This window comes from Acartia tonsa, chromosome 8 (genome assembly GCF_053477335.1).
Source record: "Acartia tonsa isolate MP-2025a chromosome 8, ASM5347733v1, whole genome shotgun sequence".
Classification (NCBI taxonomy): Eukaryota; Metazoa; Arthropoda; class Copepoda; order Calanoida; family Acartiidae; genus Acartia; species Acartia tonsa.
In genome coordinates this window covers 29,434,885-29,452,604 of record NC_137267.1, presented here as the reverse complement: position 1 = coordinate 29,452,604, position 17,720 = coordinate 29,434,885, and the positions used below count along the sequence as shown (strand labels likewise).

General features: G+C 35.8%; 1 protein-coding gene across 1 annotated transcript in view; it reads left to right on the top strand.

Annotated features, from left to right (window-relative positions):
- The window catches only part of LOC145325329 (uncharacterized), a 21,874-nt gene extending 4,154 nt beyond the window's left edge, over nucleotides 1–17,720 (top strand). The window contains exons 7-20 of the mRNA XM_080168316.1: nucleotides 117–213; nucleotides 672–796; nucleotides 1,687–2,263; nucleotides 2,604–3,545; nucleotides 3,811–3,994; nucleotides 4,477–4,942; nucleotides 5,073–5,492; nucleotides 5,877–6,898; nucleotides 7,580–7,673; nucleotides 8,062–8,145; nucleotides 8,622–9,034; nucleotides 9,324–10,003; nucleotides 10,314–10,598; nucleotides 11,415–17,720. Coding sequence (XP_080024442.1) covers nucleotides 117–213; nucleotides 672–796; nucleotides 1,687–2,263; nucleotides 2,604–3,545; nucleotides 3,811–3,994; nucleotides 4,477–4,942; nucleotides 5,073–5,492; nucleotides 5,877–6,898; nucleotides 7,580–7,673; nucleotides 8,062–8,145; nucleotides 8,622–9,034; nucleotides 9,324–10,003; nucleotides 10,314–10,598; nucleotides 11,415–16,568 — 10,543 coding nt within the window. The 3' untranslated portion in view covers nucleotides 16,569–17,720. The remainder of the gene's footprint in view (nucleotides 1–116; nucleotides 214–671; nucleotides 797–1,686; nucleotides 2,264–2,603; nucleotides 3,546–3,810; nucleotides 3,995–4,476; nucleotides 4,943–5,072; nucleotides 5,493–5,876; nucleotides 6,899–7,579; nucleotides 7,674–8,061; nucleotides 8,146–8,621; nucleotides 9,035–9,323; nucleotides 10,004–10,313; nucleotides 10,599–11,414) is intronic.

The window sequence follows — 17,720 nt, the reverse complement described above, 5'->3', positions numbered from 1 at the left end:
ACTCCAACATGCGTAAATTTAATTAACGAAGAGAGAACGATCGCCTTATAGAAAATCTTTGCTATTATAAAGATTGTTTACAAATAATTTCTAGTCAATGGAATTATTCCTTCTAGGTATCCCCGTAAGAAAGCTGTCCTGACAATCGGAACCCCAGTGGAGAAAATTAGAGATCTTAGACTTTCAAAGAAAATGGAGCTTGAAAAAAGAAGGGTAAGTCAATTTTTTTCATCATGTTATTTGAAGATTTTAAGGTTTTCAGTATCAATTCTCTAGAAACCATCACTTATTAAATAAAGCGTAGTAGGGTCGAAATAAAGAGTACAAACGACTGATTTTGTCTTAATAAAAAACTTTATTTTTATTTTCTTATTACCTAGTGTTTAATATTGAAGCTACTATTGTCCGTCCTTTAATCTGTCCGCATGGGGTTAATGCGATTTTTTCAGCTGATATTATATAAGAAGGCTAAAATGTTTGGTATCAAAAATCTATGGTAGCCTGACTGCTTTTAAGAAGGTTTTTAGCTGCTTTTCTTTGTTAGGATAACAGATAATCTGCTCTGTAACTCACTTTGTCTGTTTTTTTTTATTTCATAATAGATTTTGTGCTTGTCTATTTATGGATGGAAGTTATCATCCTTGTTTTTTTACTCAAATGTTATATTTTAGGCAAAATTGGCACAGCAACGACAAGAAGCTGCCTCCCGGCCCCAATTTAATAGTATCAGCGAATATCTGGCCAATTTGGAGAAGGAAGAACAGGACATCCTGGCGGAAGAGGCAGAGAATGATAGGTAGGATTTACGGAAGCTATCCGTTAAAGACGTACGAATGTATGGGCGGACGGACCAACCCTAATTATGCAGGGAGGGAGGGGACATTGCGCTGTTAATTAATATTGTATAAGTCCCCAAAGTTTTCCAATAACATTTTTATTCAGTGGTTTACGTTTAACAACCATGAGTACTTTATTTGAATTTTGATTATTTGATTTTTAAAGTTGAGTGTCCAAACTTTGTTTACCGGTGTAATTTACAGTCCAATGTCTCCTTACTTCCTGAGAGATAGTTGTTAAAAAATCCTATATACTATATACCATACCTATAAACTATATGATATTTTACATAAAAAAAAATAAGATATGGGCCATTAATCTCATTAAGGTTTCCTTATAAATGTCGTGCAATCAAAGGTTTTATTAGGAATTTTAACTTGATACTAAAAATTGTTTAATATTGAAATCAAAATTTGGAACTATCCCGTATTTGCTAAAGGGGTAGTTTCACGAAATGCATTTGAACTTAATTTAGTGAACCGCATATTTTTTCCTAGTTAATAAATTGGTTAAACTACATTTATATAATATGGCATATATTTGAAAGAATTTCAATTTTCTACCACGTAGTTTTTAAATATCAAGATTTGAAAATCTTCTTTTTAAATTGCATATATCACAAAAAGACGATTTTCAAGTCTTGATATTTTCAAAACTACGTGGTAGAAAATTGAAATTCTTTCAAATATATGCCATGTAAATGAAACTACCCCGGAAAAGAAGCACAAAAAAGTTGTAAATTTTACAACCTTGTTCAAAAAGTTAAAAGCAATTTACTTTTTTAGTATTGAAGGTGATTGTGCTTGTTAATGTTGAATGTGGTATTATATTATATTTTTTTCTCTTCAGATCCTTCAGTACTGAATCCTACCTGACCTGTCAAAGTTTGGTCCAGCTGTGTCTGAACAGCCTGAGCTATACTCACACGCCAGCCTGGCTGCGCCAACAACTTCCACAAAAGTTCCTCAAAGCCTCCGCCAAATCCTCCTCCGAGCTAAAAAATGAATCTAGCGAGCTACACTCACACTCAGAGAAAAACAAGACTGACCTAAAAGCATCTCATTCGCCGTCGAGAAGCATTGAAAAGCTGAAAATCCGGTTGGGGAGTCCGGATCCAGTTTCGGTGCCGCCTATTCAAAAGATCAAAATTACCCCGGAGAAACTTGCAAAAAAGAGCAAACTCAAAAATAGCAAGTCAAAAAAGCGGTCCTCCGAGAAAAAGTCTAAAAAAGAAGGCGGTGGAATTAAGGTTAAAATACTCACGCCGAAATCCAGAAAAATGTTAAAATACACTCAGAAAAAGGAAGGTTTGAAGGCAAAGAAATTTATTTCCCCCACAAAAGACAAGTCAATAGTTGAATCCTCTCCACCGAAAAAGTACAGCTTTTTTAAGTCAAAAAATTCGGAGAATGAAGCTAAAAAAGAGGTACCTAGGTTTCTTTTTGAATAATAAATATTATATGTGATATTAACTAATGCTTTCCCCTAAGGTCCCTAGCGAGCATAGAACACTAACTTAACGCTCACCCTGTTAAGCTACCCTGTTACAAATATAACGCTTAAGCCAACTTATAGTAAAAATTGCAGACAAAATTCTAATCCCGCACTTCTTATTTTCAATTTATTTTTGAAGGGGGAGGGGCTTCTATCCTCGAACAGTCATAAAAAAAGGTGTGTAAGCCTGCAATTGTCGTATTATTTATTATTTCTTGTGATTAAAGTTCTTAGTAAAAAATTGATCATAAATGAAAACTATTAATATTTAGGCCAAGAAATTAGAGTCTACAAGTATATCACCTCCTACAGTGCAAGTTCGTTCCCGGTCAAAATCGATGAATCTGTCAACCTCCTATGATTCCATAGATTTTGAAAATGAGCCCTCCGACCTAACCGCAATCAACTCAACCCTGAAAGAATTGCGCAAATCTGATATTACTGCAGAAATTAACACTATTGAGGCCAAAGAAAAGACCACCGGCCTTACAATGATTGGCGGTAGACGTGTGACGCGCGTCAGCAGCACAGATGCGCGCTCTGAGATTAAGGATATTAGTTCTCTGCGCTCAAGATCCATGGATTGTGCGCCATCAGCACCTGTCAAGCTCAGTCAATCCCTAGATTCTCATCCCTTAAACGAATCTCTTAATTCATCCTCAATGAATGAATCCACAACGACTTCAAATGATTCATCCTTAGATGATTCAGCATTAGATTCATCTCTAGCTAGTCAAACAAGCAGCGCAGACGTGTCAAACACTACAACACCCACTGCCAAAAATGATATCACTGAAGATTTAGATTTAATAGAAGATGAATTTTCTGCAGAACAGGGTCCCCTGCAAAGTCCCAGCAAGGTTAGAATCCTGGCGAGCCCCTCAAAATTGCCAGTTAGGGACGGTACTCCCCCAACTACCTCTAATGACGCCACTCACCGGCCTAAAGAAAACACATCGAGTCCGTCGCCAAGTCGTCGGCTTGTTTTCGGCCTTCATAGTCCTGTCTGCAAGGATGAGATTCGGTTGGAGACAAGTCATAATGAGCGTAAAGTGCTTGAGATGGCCAAAAAGTTTGAGGAAATGAGCAAAAGTTCAAGTATTAGCCTTAGTACCAATAGCACTGTGAAGCCCAGGGCTGGGTCTAGAACAAGAAGCAGGGTAATCTCATCAGAAGATGCGATCAAAGCAATGGATGCTATCATTAACATTCAGGTATCTTTCAGTTCTTATGATTCTTTAATAACAAAAAAAATAGGTATTGTTTTATTATTGGTATAGGGAATCTTCTCGATAAATTTACAGCCGTATATCATAAATAGCAGTCTACAATTTTACGTTTCTCCACAAACTAGTTTTTTTTACAGTCAAACGGACTTACATTTCTGGCTTTAGAGTAGCTTTGCTATTAACATACCTACACTAAAAATATCTTGCATTGTTCTTTTTAAATCTTTATGTAAACAATATTTTAATTTAGACAACCTCAACACCAAAGTTAAACTCACCTCAACTGAACTCGCACAATCCAACTCCGCCGCCGACCTCTGGGAGTTCAGAGGCTAGCAGCGGTCAGTCTGCAGAGGGCAGCCCTGTGTCGGCAAGTCCGGTGACTACACCAAATACTCAACAGTTCACGTCTAGTAGCATAAAGTGTTCGACAGGTATAACTTATATAATAACCAGGGAATGTGATTCAGCCAATTAATCCATTTGCAATTGCCGACAATCAGATATTTTGTTGGCGTAAAACTTGTTTATTATGTGACTGAAGGGAAGTGGGTAAGATGAGAAATAATGGAAGAGGGTTGTGGGGAAATTTTCACGTAGAATTGTCTGTCAGAAACACTTTCCCTTGTCCCTGATAATAACTAGCGTAGAGGCTCTGTACTCGAAGGGGTAGGAAAGGACTGAAAATAGGCTAAAACTATCAAGACTTGAATCTAAAACCAAATTATAAATTTATACCTTGGCATGGTTTAGGCCATTTTTTCTGCAATACTCTAAACAATTTCAATCTTGTTTGTCTTATTTGTGCGACTTGCTTACGACTTATTTCCATGAATTTATGATTTAATTTTAACGAAAACATTTGACAAAAAAGGGTTAGAAAATTATTGGTTTGATAAATTTTTTTTATGTTTAGGCATGGTGACCCCTGCGATAACTCCCGAAAACATGCACACGCCAACCACGCCTTCCCTTCCTATTCTTTCGCCGCAAGTCAACATCTCCAATCCGCCTTTTTCCAAGGCGGAGGATCCGCACAGCGCAATGTCCACCCCGTCATTGCCAACTCTTTCGCCCGCAATAAAATTGCCAACAAATCCACAAAATTTGAAATCAGAAACTGCCCCAATCATAACACAAAATCATGTTGTATCTGAATCTCCACCATCAATAATGACTGCTGTGAAACCGGTGGGCGAATCGCGACGAGAAAGCGGAGAGGGGAAACTAATGCGGCCAGATCCAGATTTGTCGCAGCCGCTGTCTGTAATGATTCCAACGCCAAGAGGACAAAGGAAGAGCGTCTCGGCAAAGCCAAGATCTGGGAATAATCCATCTAGTTTGGAGAAAGAGAATGTTAGTCAAAATGAACATTTAGAAAGGTATGTTACATTTTTGACTTATTTTGATTACATCTAAAAATCTTTCTTGAAACATAGTATGTTCTATTTTATTATGTCTAAAAATAACTTTTATATATATTCAAAGTTTTATTGTAATTTACTATTTTAGGGAAATGATTAATGCCAACATGAAACAAAATTCTCCACCACTTCCCAAGGACATATCATCCAGTGATACTTCAGGACAAGAAAACACTGACTTCAACTTCACAGTAAAAAGCCCGCCGAAAACTCCAGAAACCGCGACAGGCCGAAAAATGCGCGGATGCCGCAAATTTATTCACTACGAGTTTTCACCCCCGTTTGTGATTTCGGACGATAGCTCAACAGACCAAGACTCGCCGGTTCCCGTTAAGTCGAAAGACAGGCCTAAAGTTGATCCTATACCTATAAATGGAGAGCTGAGCGGTGTGGCCGCCAAAAAGGGAAAAGGGCGGCCACGGAAAAGCATCGATTCAGGGATCGTTGGATTGGACAAGAAAAGAAAAGTCAAGGAGGTGTCTGAAGAAAAAGAAGCTTTAAACATAAGGTATTCTATTTTACTTTAAAACAAGATTATACAATATACATACATGGATACGCCAAGGTTTCCTTATTGTGAAAAATTGTGATAAAAGTAAGTTTCATAGTTTATATAATCTTAAAATAGGCTATTAGTTTTCACTTCCACCAATTATACAAAAAAAATTTGTGCTTTCTAATAATTTGTATAATAATATCCATTGGGTTATACTTTTCTGTTGCTAGTCTAGTCTTCTTTAGTTGGTAACCACAACATTGTAATTTTTTTTTGTTGGTCTTAAAACTATTTAAGTCAATGGTCTCTTTCAGATGATTTCTCCCTTTAATTGTTCCCTCTGATTGTAACACACAAACACCTAAACAATCCTAATGGATTTTATTTGTTTTATAGTGAACTAGCCCAGCGCCTTTCTGAAGATCACATCAGCCCAATCACACGTGAACGGGTAAACTACCTCAAACTGGAAAACAAGAACATGAAACGTCGCACTAGTGTAGACTTTTCCAGCCTTAAGAGTTCCAACAAGGATGTAACTGTTACTGGTAGAAGATCTGTAAATCGCAGCAAAAGCACTGATGTCAAAGAAGAGTTGATATCAAGCGGACAAGGGTTAGAAAAGGTTAAAGAACAGCTTTTATTCAGTCAACAACTACTAATGAAAACTATTATACCTGCAACAAATGATCAAAATAGTTTAGAAACTATATCTGAAGAAAAATCAATATATAATCGTAGCGAAATTAAGACAGAAAATAATGATCTTGAAAGCAATGCCAGAAAATCCAATGATAGTTTATTAGATTCCTACAGTGGAACTTTATTTGTAAAGAAAAGGGTTCGAGTCCAATCCCCAAGTGATCCACTGGCTAAAATAAAAGATTTAGTAAGATCCAACAGCAGAGAAGATATCAAAACAAAATCATCAAAATCCCAAGAAAAAGAAATTCATGAAAAATCTGGGAAAGAAAATGAGAAATCCGCAAAAATAGAGGATAGAGAAACCATTGAAACCAAAGGACAAAGTGGAAACGGTGATGAGGGTAATAATCATAATCAAGCTGGAAATAATAACGGACAAGACGCGCAGGGGCCTAGCACAACAAGATCTCATACTCGCCAAGGAAGGGGAGCCAACACAAGAAAAAAGAAGCAAGCACCAGCTGCTAATAAACTATCAACTCTAACAGAAGATGTTACTTTAAATGAGGACAATTTAGTTGATGGTCTCCGGGTTTTGGTTCGAATTGAGGGTCATTTTTATCCTGGACGGCTGAACGCCATCAATCCGCCCGATATTTACGGTGTGCTGTTAGACAATGAACGTGGATTTAAGCCGCATATTTATGCGAGAGAAGAATTGTTGCAGAATGTTATTAGAGATGTAAGGGTGTCGGGAGATACTGTTCCTTTAGGTAAGCAATTTAATATGCTCCTATTTTTAGCGAAGCTTCTCTATAAATCTTGCATGTTATTCAAAACTACTATTTTGCTATTTTGGTTTATCTTTATTATAAGCAGGAACAACAAAGAAAGGGTTGTATATTAAAATAATCTTAAAGGGTATCACAATGGAAGATATATCTTCTATCGATTAAATTGTTTGTTGAAAAGTTTGGCAGGGGTGTATATTCTACATGGGATCCCCTGCTCAGGGGGGGGGGGAAAAAAATAAAAAATAAGTTGTCGGAGGGAAAAAAAATGTAAAAATTAAGAAAACTGAAAACATTTTTTCTATTTTCCCCCCTCCTTGGTGAAAAAAACTTTTAAAAATGTGTGGTAGGAGGGATAAAATAAATAAAATATGGAGTTCTTTAAATATTTTTCCATTTTCCCCCTACTTGGTGAGAAAAAACTAGGGGGGGAAGAAAAATAAAAAATTTTGTAGCAGGGGAAAAAAAATAAATCTTGTGCAGAATATACACCCCTGAAGTTTGGACACTTTTAGTTTGGAACCAATCAACGAGAAACCAATAATAACACTAAATTTTTTTAAGCCAATAAATAAGATAACTTTATTGTAAAACTTTAGGTACCATTGTAATTTACAGTCAAAAAAAATATTTGTGCAATTACTCTATAATTATTATTATTAGGAACCCGTGTGTGTGCGTACTGGAGTAGCAAGTATGTGTATCTACATCCAGGGACTGTTGTTCAAATGGAAGAAGATTCTGAAAAATTGCCAAGGTATGTTTTACATTGTTTGCATTGATTTTTATCTAACCTTTTTTATCCTTATTTTATTATATGTAATCTTTTTCTCGGCGGTAAAAGTTTTTTTTAAAGAGTTTATGTAGTCAGAGTAAATTGATTTTTGGTTAAAAATGGCTAAAAGTGGACTATCCACAAACAAGAGCAAGTGATTCTAAGCACCTTCCAGTAGTGATTCTAAATGTTTTTTTGGTGAATATACCAGGGTTATGTTTAATATTGCTATATCGATTTAAAAAATTTAGTTCCACTCCCTTTAACATAACCCTCCCATCCTACTGGACCAATAAATGAGGTTCAAATTTTTCCCTGTCATTATATCTACGTATATCCTATTCCCATAAACTATTATTTTATTTATCAGGTTCCAGAACGTTGAATTGGATGATGGGGATTCCAGGGAAATTTCTATAGATTCACTCAGATATCTACCTATCAACTATCCAAAGTAAGCTAGTTTATTTTTTTCAACAAGGTACACTGGTAACCAAAGTTTTAAAAATAAGATTTCTTATTTTTGGGCCAAAAACTTGGATTCTCTATTAAACTTAGATGACTGATATTTTTTATGATGTCTCTGAGCTGCCAGTCTTTAAATTATTGGTCTGTTGGTAATGCTTTGACCGCAATTTAAATATAAGGCTGAAACTATTTTTTATTTATTTTCGCTTTCTCTTAGTGCTTTGTTTCACATATGATATTCCTACTGTCTTTCTTTAAGAGTTCTTTATTTTTTATACTTTGATACTAATTGCTTTGCCTTGAGTGGTCGGGGAAGGCGAGAGAGGTCAGGAAAATAGTCTAAAACAACCCCAAGATATTTATTAAGAGATCAATAATGTCCGTGCTCTTAAGCTTCAGACAAAAGTCGTTTTTTACAGGATAGGTATTAGAAAAAATTCCTAATGGATTTAATAATTTTAGGGTTGAAGACGGTGAAAGTAGCATGTTACACTCCCCAGGCAAAATTAAAAGAAAATCTCACTCCCCCCATACTAACAGAACTAAAGAAGATTCTCCTCTATCGGCCAACAAACCAAAACAAACTTTATCCAAAGACAAGAATGATAATAGTAAACCAAGCGAAGTTGAGAAGCCAACACAAAAAGAATCTGTTCAAAGCAAACCCTCGCAGAAACCAGCATTAAGCAATGATTTGTTCGCGGGCAAAATTGGCAATATACCTGATCCAAGGGAGGTAAATAATGTACCTGGAGCCGCCGCCAGAACTGGGAAGGTCATGACTGGCGGACAACAAGAGGTATCTAGAGTTCCACCGACGCCTGTGTCTATGGCTGGATATAAGAAGCCTATTGAACCTGCAGCTTCTAGTTCAGGTAAGGAAAATAACATTTTACTAGTAGAGTTGCTTCTTTATAACTTTTCTTTCCCGTTCGTCTGTCTATTCGAGTAAGAAAATATCCGACCTATTTCTTCACATGTATGATACAAAACCAAAACTTTTATGAATAAATATAATCCTTCTAAAGATCGTTAAAAAGTTTTACATAAAAAGTTATTTTGTTATGAACATAATTGTTCTATAAAAGTTTTGAAGTTACTTATTATAATTTTGGTCTGACCTGAAATTTTATTTGATGAAAGAATCATTTTAAACCTGTTTAGGTCCAGTGGATTTGGTGGGACTCATTTCTAAGGGGATAGACAGACTTGTGGAAAAGAAGGTGGTTGGTACCCGTCCAGATTGGTCCACCTCCCACATGTCCCCTACCCACCCACAACACTCGCCCATACACAGGCCTCAATTCGCCGGCACTCCACAATTTCCCCATCCTAGTTTCGGCCGCTATCCCACGCCCCCTGGGACACCCATGCATCCAAGCAGTGGTGGGGGCGGGGTTATGTTTGCCCCGCCTCCCCCTTCACCACAACATTTCCCCCAACACTATGCTCAACCTTCCCCATCCCCCTTTCACCCAAGTCAATCGCCAAATTCTTATAATTTAGGTGGTAATATCCCACCCCCATCTCCCGCCCATCAGCAATTTTCTCCACCCCACCCGGGCGCCTCTCCTTCGCCTCATTCAACTGCAGCAGTTACCCCGCCCCCACCAATGGTCTACCCGCCGTACATGCCGCCCCAGCCGACAATTCGCCCTAACTCAACATTGGTGCCTCAAATACCGTACTCAGTGGCGAATCAAGAGGCGCAGAGTCGTGCCTTGGCCTCGCCCTGTCCCTCACAGAGCAGCAGTACGGATGGAGAGAATGATGGAGATCTGGTGCTTCCAGAGCCGGAGACAAATAGGAAGGTGGCCAGTAGATTGTCAAATCTTATTGCCGCGGTAAGATTTTTATTCTATATCAGGATTTTTAACAGTGATAATAATTTTTCTTTTATTTTACCAGCTGTATTTTCATAAGTACTAAAAAATTTAATAAAAAAATGGAAAAAGATATATACCTACCTATAAAGATGAGATAATTACAAATTCATTAATTCTACTTAATAAGATTGATATTTATTGGCTTAATTTACTTTAAATAAATCTTATTTTCATTTCGTCTAAGACATACCTACGCACAAAATTAGTAAGATATAATGCTAATTTTACAGTTATCATAAACAGAAAAATAACTTATAAAATCTTTTAGGTGTCTGGAAAAATCAGCAAACCAGCGACCACTTTATCATCCCCAATGACCACAAAATCTCAAGACAACCTAAACAAACCAAATGAAGCTTCCCTGACCAATCATACGGGTCACCCTACTCTCGACAAATGGAAGTCCGCGTTTGATGGAAAGGGGGGATTCGCCCACCACCACCACGCCATGGCAAAGCAAGTTGCAGCCCCTGTTGTCATGATGGAAGACTTTGAGGAAGGATTTCTGAATGTTAACAGGATGTTGGTGGGAACTAAAATTCTATTCTACAAGGTATGCATTAATTTTTGTTAGTAGCAAAGCTACTCTATAATATACGTTGTGTGTCCGAAAGTGCGTTTGTAACGCTATGTGGTAATATTTTCTATTATATATTCAATTTAAGTCATACCTCTAATTTTTCAACATTCTCGTCATAGTTGTGCATATTTGAGTAAAATGACATCCATAGCAGTCCGACTTCTTTAAAGCCACTTTTTTAAAACAGAATTTACATACCTATTTTAGGTGTTAAAAGAAAAGGACAAGTGACTTTATAAGGGTTAGTGATTTATATCATATGATTCTTGTTGTCTTATATTTCTATGCCATTTGTTAGTTATCTTTCTTTTCTTCCTTTCCTTTTTTATGACCACTGAATATTTTCTTGTTAATTTACTTTGTCCACCCATTATTTCCTCGCTTATTTTGGATGTTGTCCTTCCTGTTTTAATTCAAATAATAATTTCATTTAGTTTAAAGTAGTAAGGGTTTTTACATGTTTTTAAGCCGATTGTTTCAAAAATTAAAATTTAGAAGCTGGAGGCACAACCGCTAGTTAATAATACTGTATTTATGACTCTAATTGAAAACATTTCTTAAAGAAGCGCAGATACTTTTCAATTATCGTGTGTCAATCATTACTTTTTTATACAGCTTTATTGTATATTGGCTCTTTTTGAGATACTTGCCTAGATACTTTTGAAATCAAAATTTGTTATTTAATATCATATTTTTTCTTTATATACTACAAAATGATTTCGTATTATTAAAAGGCTATTTACATAGGTACGTAGTTGTCGTTATTTTAACAAAATGTATTATTTTTAGGACAAGAAGTTGCACCCAGCCATAATCAGCAGCATAGAAGAGGACGATTACTGTATCACATTCCGAGCTGCGGACACCCAGGACAAAGTTGTCAAAACACTGGACAAAGATGACCTTATTGACAAAGCAGTCCTGGACATACCTTCCCTATCAACAGACAAACTAAAAACCGGATCCAGAGTTGCTGTGTTCCCAGTGCAAAATTGTGGTTACTTGCTGCCTGGAACTGTTAGAAAGGTTATCAATGCTTACCTTATCCAGGTTACATTAGACACTGGACCTATCAAGGATATTAACTGTGATCATGTCAAGATTATACCCAACAGCTTTATCAAGAAACCAACCTACGACAGTAAAATTGACTTAGAAGCTTTCAAAAATATGGCAGCCAATAATTCTTTAATCAACAAGAAGAAGCCAAATATTTTGCTTGGTTATGATTATGTTGACACGGACAAGCCTGATTTACAAAACTCTTGGGAAGCAGCGTTGTCCAGGAAATCTTCAAAACGACCAGAAAAGAAAATAGAGCATGTGAAGCCTCAAGTACCTGAAAAGATGCCTCAAATGTTGCCACCGGCTCCGGTAACATTGCCAATTAAAGTTCCTGTGCCCAATTCTGAAATAAAAACTCAGCCACAGCCTTCTCTACCTATTTCACAGTCAGTCATTCAACATACAGCAAGTTTAGGCCTTCAAAAACCACTGGTTCCGGTTTTAAATCCTCCAATGGCTCCACTTTTACTCCCGCCATCTTCATTGGCGCCACCATTACTCGTGCCATCATCTTTGGCGCCACCTTTACTCCCGCCATCATCTCTTGCTCCACCTTTACTCCCGCCATCTTCTTTGGCGCCACCATTACTCCCGCCATCTTCTATGGCGCCACCGTTACTTCCGCCATCCTCTTTGGTGCCACCATTATCAATCCCTGTATCATCGACGACAGGAATTAAAGCTCTTTCAGAAACAAAACCAGTTAATCAGACAGAAAAGAAGCCTAAAACTAAGGCCCCAAAACTTTCACGAAGCAAAAGCAGAGAGTCTTATGAGGAAATGAAAAGAGCTGTTAAGGAAACAGTCAACTCCTTAGTTTCTGAAGTAACAGCTGAAGAAAAAATGCGCCAAAGCCTGATCATTGGAGCTTTGAAAAAATGGTCACCCAAGAAAGAAGCGGCAAGAGCAAAATCGCCCAAAAATGTGGTAAAAAAGAAAAAGAAACTTAAAGATGGTGAAAGAACTAGTTCTGTAGAGAGTAGTGGAAGCGATGATGTCACTCAGGAGCTGCTTTCTATCTGTAAAGAATCTAATATTAACACTCCCAATAAAGTTAGTGATGCTGAAAGGCTTGCTTGGCAACAAAGTAGACCACCTGTTCCTCCCCCTCCATCATTACAACCCCCAGCTTCTAGCACATCGCCAACCTCTAAGTCAGAAGTATCCAATGAGTCATCAACACAAAATATTCCTCTAGAGACAAATTTAAAGCCTGAAAAACCAAAACAAGAAAGAAGTTTGGATGATATTGTTAGGGAAACAATGATGGCACTTGCTAATCCTCAGGCGGAAAATGTGTCTGTTCAAGAAAAAATTGAAACCCCGGAGCAAGTTAAGGAGAATGAAAAAGAGTCAGCTAAAGAGAAAGAAAATGAACCAATTAAAGAGGATGAAAAAGAGCCAATTAAGGATGTAGAAAATACACAGAACAAAGATCTTACTGATGTTTCTGATACAACTGAAGAACCAGCAAAATCTGAAGAAAATATCACCAGAAACAAAAATATTGAAGAAAAGAAATCTGAAACAGTCAGCGAACCATTAAAAGAAGTTTCATCTGCACCAACTGAAGAAAATTCTGAGTCAAATAATGAGCTTGAAGTAACTGTTGATCCTATTCAGAATAAAACAACAGCTGAAAAGACTACTGAAATTAAAGAGGTTGAAAAAATAGATGAACAAAAGGAACAGCCTGATTCCACTGAAAATGTCAGTGAACCTGATACTGAATTGGAAAAGACTACTGAAGGAATGCCTGAAGAAAAAACAGTTGTTAATAGCAATCAAGAATCACCGTGTGAAATTATAGAAGACAAAACACCTCTAAATAATATTCCAGAAGTTTCTAAAATTGAAAGTCATGCTGAAAAATCGTCAGATGTTGAAGCTGGCATCATTAAAATTGATGAGAGCAAGGAAAAATCTAGTGAAGACGCTAAAGAATCTGAAACAGAAACAACTTTGACTGCCACAAAGGATGATGAGCTTATTTCATCTTCTAATGAATCTATAGAAAAAGATGAGACTATTTCAACTCTTTCTGCTATAGAGTCTACTGAAATAGATGCGAAAATTTCAATTCCACCTGCTGAAGAACCTTCTAAAAAAGATGTGTATGAGTTTGACGAGGATCAAGATATTTTACCATCTGAAATATTAATTAAAAAGAAGAAAATTGAATTACCTAAACCTTCTGTTGAACCAGAGATTAAGGAGCCAACCAACACCAAGAAAGAAATGGATAAATCTGTCGATAAAAATGCTTCTTCTGAGGATACAAAATCTGAAACTGAAAATGTTATTTCAGAAAAGTCAACAATAGATGATGAAAAACCTGAATCAGTTGAAGGTGGTAATGATACCAAGCCTGATGTTTTAGTAAATGGAGATTCTGTAGATAGTATTGATAATTTAGTTGATTCAAAATCTTTAGAAAAATCTGCTAATGATGCGATTCCATCTGAAACTACAGAACCAACTAAGCTAAGCACAATTGAACTTGTCAAAGTGGTGCCAAAAAAGAAGCCAAATAATATTGACAAAACAAAACCTGTCATCAAAAAGAGGACAACATCATTCACTGAATTAAAGATTAAAAAGAAAAAATTGGAAGCATTGCAAAAGAAAAATGAGTTGAAAGAAACAATGAAGAAAACCCCTGTTAAGATTGACAAGGTCGATACCAAAGTAGAAAGTTGTGTTACTGTTACAGAGAAAGTTGAAGAATCTGTCAAAGAATCAATTATAAAGTTAACAGAAGGTTCGGAGAAGCCTATTGCCAAGCCTATGATAACAGAAATGAAACAAGCAACTAAAAACAACAATGAACCTCTAAATGATTCTAAAACCAAGGTGATTAAAGAAGTCATTGAAACATCCAAAGGTAGCAATGAGGAAGAAATAGAAATTGTGGATGAGTTACTTGTCAACAAGGACAAAGCTGTACTTGCAAGGAAAGCAATGGTCAAGCGAATCAAGGAGATGAAAAAGAAGAAGGCAGAAACCGAGATGTCTTCTGAAGATGGTGAAATACAGATTGTGTCAGAAAATATCACCAAAACTGAAAGCAATAGTGCTTTTAACCCAGCATTGAAATTAACTAAGCAAGTTGAAGAATCTGTGAAACCAACTAAAAAATTAGCTGAAAAATCCTTCAAAATGGTTGAAAAAACATCAGAGCCAATTGAAAAATCTGTGAAATCAACTGAAACAGAATCTGACAAGACTGCAGTTGAAGATGTATCTGTTTCATCTGAAAAGACAGCTAAAAAGAGTCCACCAAAGAAAAAGAAAACCAAAGCAGACCTTAAACCCGGTCATGTTGATGAAAATACGTTTTACTATAGAGATCCTGAATTTCCTGACAACTGGTTTATAAGAGTCACTAAAAGATCAGGGGGACAAAGACTAAAAGACCATTATTACTATACACCTTGCAGAACTATGCTAAGATCAATATTGCAAATAACTAAATTTATTAAAGGAGCTATTCCACCCCAACCATCAAAGAAAAAGTTCCCTATTAATTATGAAGACATGCCATTTAAACAGGATTTATGTCAAGAAGATCAAGATATGACAAATAAATTTGAGCCCAATTTCTACAAATTGATAAACAAAAAGAAATCAAAGAAAAAGCCAGTTCTTACAAATGGCACTGAGGAACATTCTCCTGAAGAAATTGCTGAAGAAAAAGACATCACTAAGGCTATAGAGGAAGCTTCTAAAGATATGTCTGAACAGAAAATGACTGAGGATAACTGCTTCAAGATTCCTAATGAGGAAAACATTAGAATGTTAAGGTCACGTCGTAGTGCTTCATCCAAAAAGGATTTACCAATGCCTGTACATTCAGAAGAAACTGTGCACAAAGAAGATGACGAAAATGCTGATTCTAAAAATAATGAGGTTGATGATAGGGAGAATATAATTGTAAATAACTTTGACAATAACGAAAAGATAACAAAAAATAATGAAAGATTAGACGACTCAACAACTGAAACTAAACCTGTTGACGACATCAAACAGAAAAATGAAAAATTAGTTGATGATGTTTCAAAGACTGAACCAAGTCCCCACTCCCCAATCAAGAAAAAGCTTCGCTCCAATGATATTCTATCTAAAAAGAAGCTTCGTAGTGGAAAACTCACCAAGAGTCCAAAGAAGAAGTTACTGAAATACAAGAATAAGAAGCTTATACGCCCTGCTGTAGAAAAACTAAATTTTGATTTAATTGAACATTCTGTCAATAAAACTAAAAAAGACAATGGCCATAAAAATTCCGGTGAAAAATCAGCAGAATCTAATACTGTATGCAAACAAACACAAGGAGATGAAAATGTAAATGAAACTAAACCTGAAGAAGCACAAGAAGAAACCACTGCCAATCCTAAAGATATTACTAATAATGATGCACAAACCAATAAAAACTTGGCCAGCAACAAGCGTCCCGCCTCAAATGATGAACAAAACTGCCCCAAACCGCCGCCGACTAAAAAACTCAAAAATGAGGAGTCTCCCTCAAAGATTGCAATAAATCGCGGCCCTGCCTCCAAGCGAAAACATTCCCTAACCTCATCAGAAAGTGAAGGAGAAGAGGATATTATTTCAACTGACAATGATATTCATACAGATATTAATAATGACAACAATGATATTTCTACCAATGATCCCGCGGTTCATAAGTGCGCCGCATCTCTTGTTAAAGTCTTCAAGCAGGGCTTGATGGAGGCCAGCTGCGGCCACTGTTTCGAAGCCGGCTGCTATACGCCAGAGAGTATTGAGATCGATATCCCGGGCAGTATTATCATGATGGAGTGTGGCATGTGCTCCTGGACAACTGTTAGAAGGATCTCTATTACAAATAAGCTCATTTGAACAATTTTTCTCGTTTACTTTAGTTCTGTCTTGTTTTCTGTTGTATAGAAAATTATATTTACTCCGTTTGATAGGGATAATATTTTTTTTAAAATCAGACTAAAATTCTTCCTTTTTTATTACGTTTTTATTCACTTGATATATATTCCAATTCCTACTAGTATTACACATTAGGATATATAAGTTGAAAGGAATTTTAATGTCAGAGGGAGATTTGAAATCTGCATAAAATTTCAAGGATTTTTTAGAAAATTCTTTTTTTTGTATAATTTTTTATCTAAAAGCGGATATACAATTTATTTAAGTTCATAAATTTTGACCAATAGGATAAGGTGGATTGGAAACTACCTGCGCTCTAATTGGTTGAATGATGTGCGACAGTCAGAGCGCAGATAATTTTCAATCCACCAATCACAGATGTCAAAATTAATTAACTTAAATTGTATTTCCGCTTTTAGATAAAGAATTATACAAAAAACGAATTTCATAAAAAAAATCCTTATAATTTGATGCAGATTTCAAATCTCCCTCTAACATTAAAATTCTTTCCAACTTATATATCTTAGTGCACATTCTAAAAATTGCGCTTATATAAAATATTTAAAAGGAAACCTTTACTTTGAATTTATTAAAAGCCAAATTAATGCAATAATTAAGAAATATTATTCGGTCTAGTATCTGGAATTTAATAATGAATATTATTTTTTTAGTATGAACTATACAATGAAAGAAAAAATGTATCATAATTTTTATTTATATCAAAATAATATCAAATGGTCTTCAAAAAATATTTGCCAAAAATTATAAAAATTTACTTTAAGGAAATTAATTTTATTATTTCTTTTATTTATTTCTATTATAAACTTTCTGATCATGAGTCGTGCTAACCCCACGGGGTTCCGAACTTAAAAAGAAATTACATCCTGATAAAAATTCCAATATTGAAATTGCAAAAATTCCACTTTTATATCTTAATAATATATCTACTTGCCGTTAAGAGGTTGAAATATTTTGATACTCGTGAAAAAAATGCTTAGAAATGACAATACTTTTTTAAAAAGAATAAATTGTTAAGTATAACTTTACATAAAATGATAATGTTAATTTGTATATTAATTGTTAAGTGCCAAAATAAATCTTTTCATTATTGAA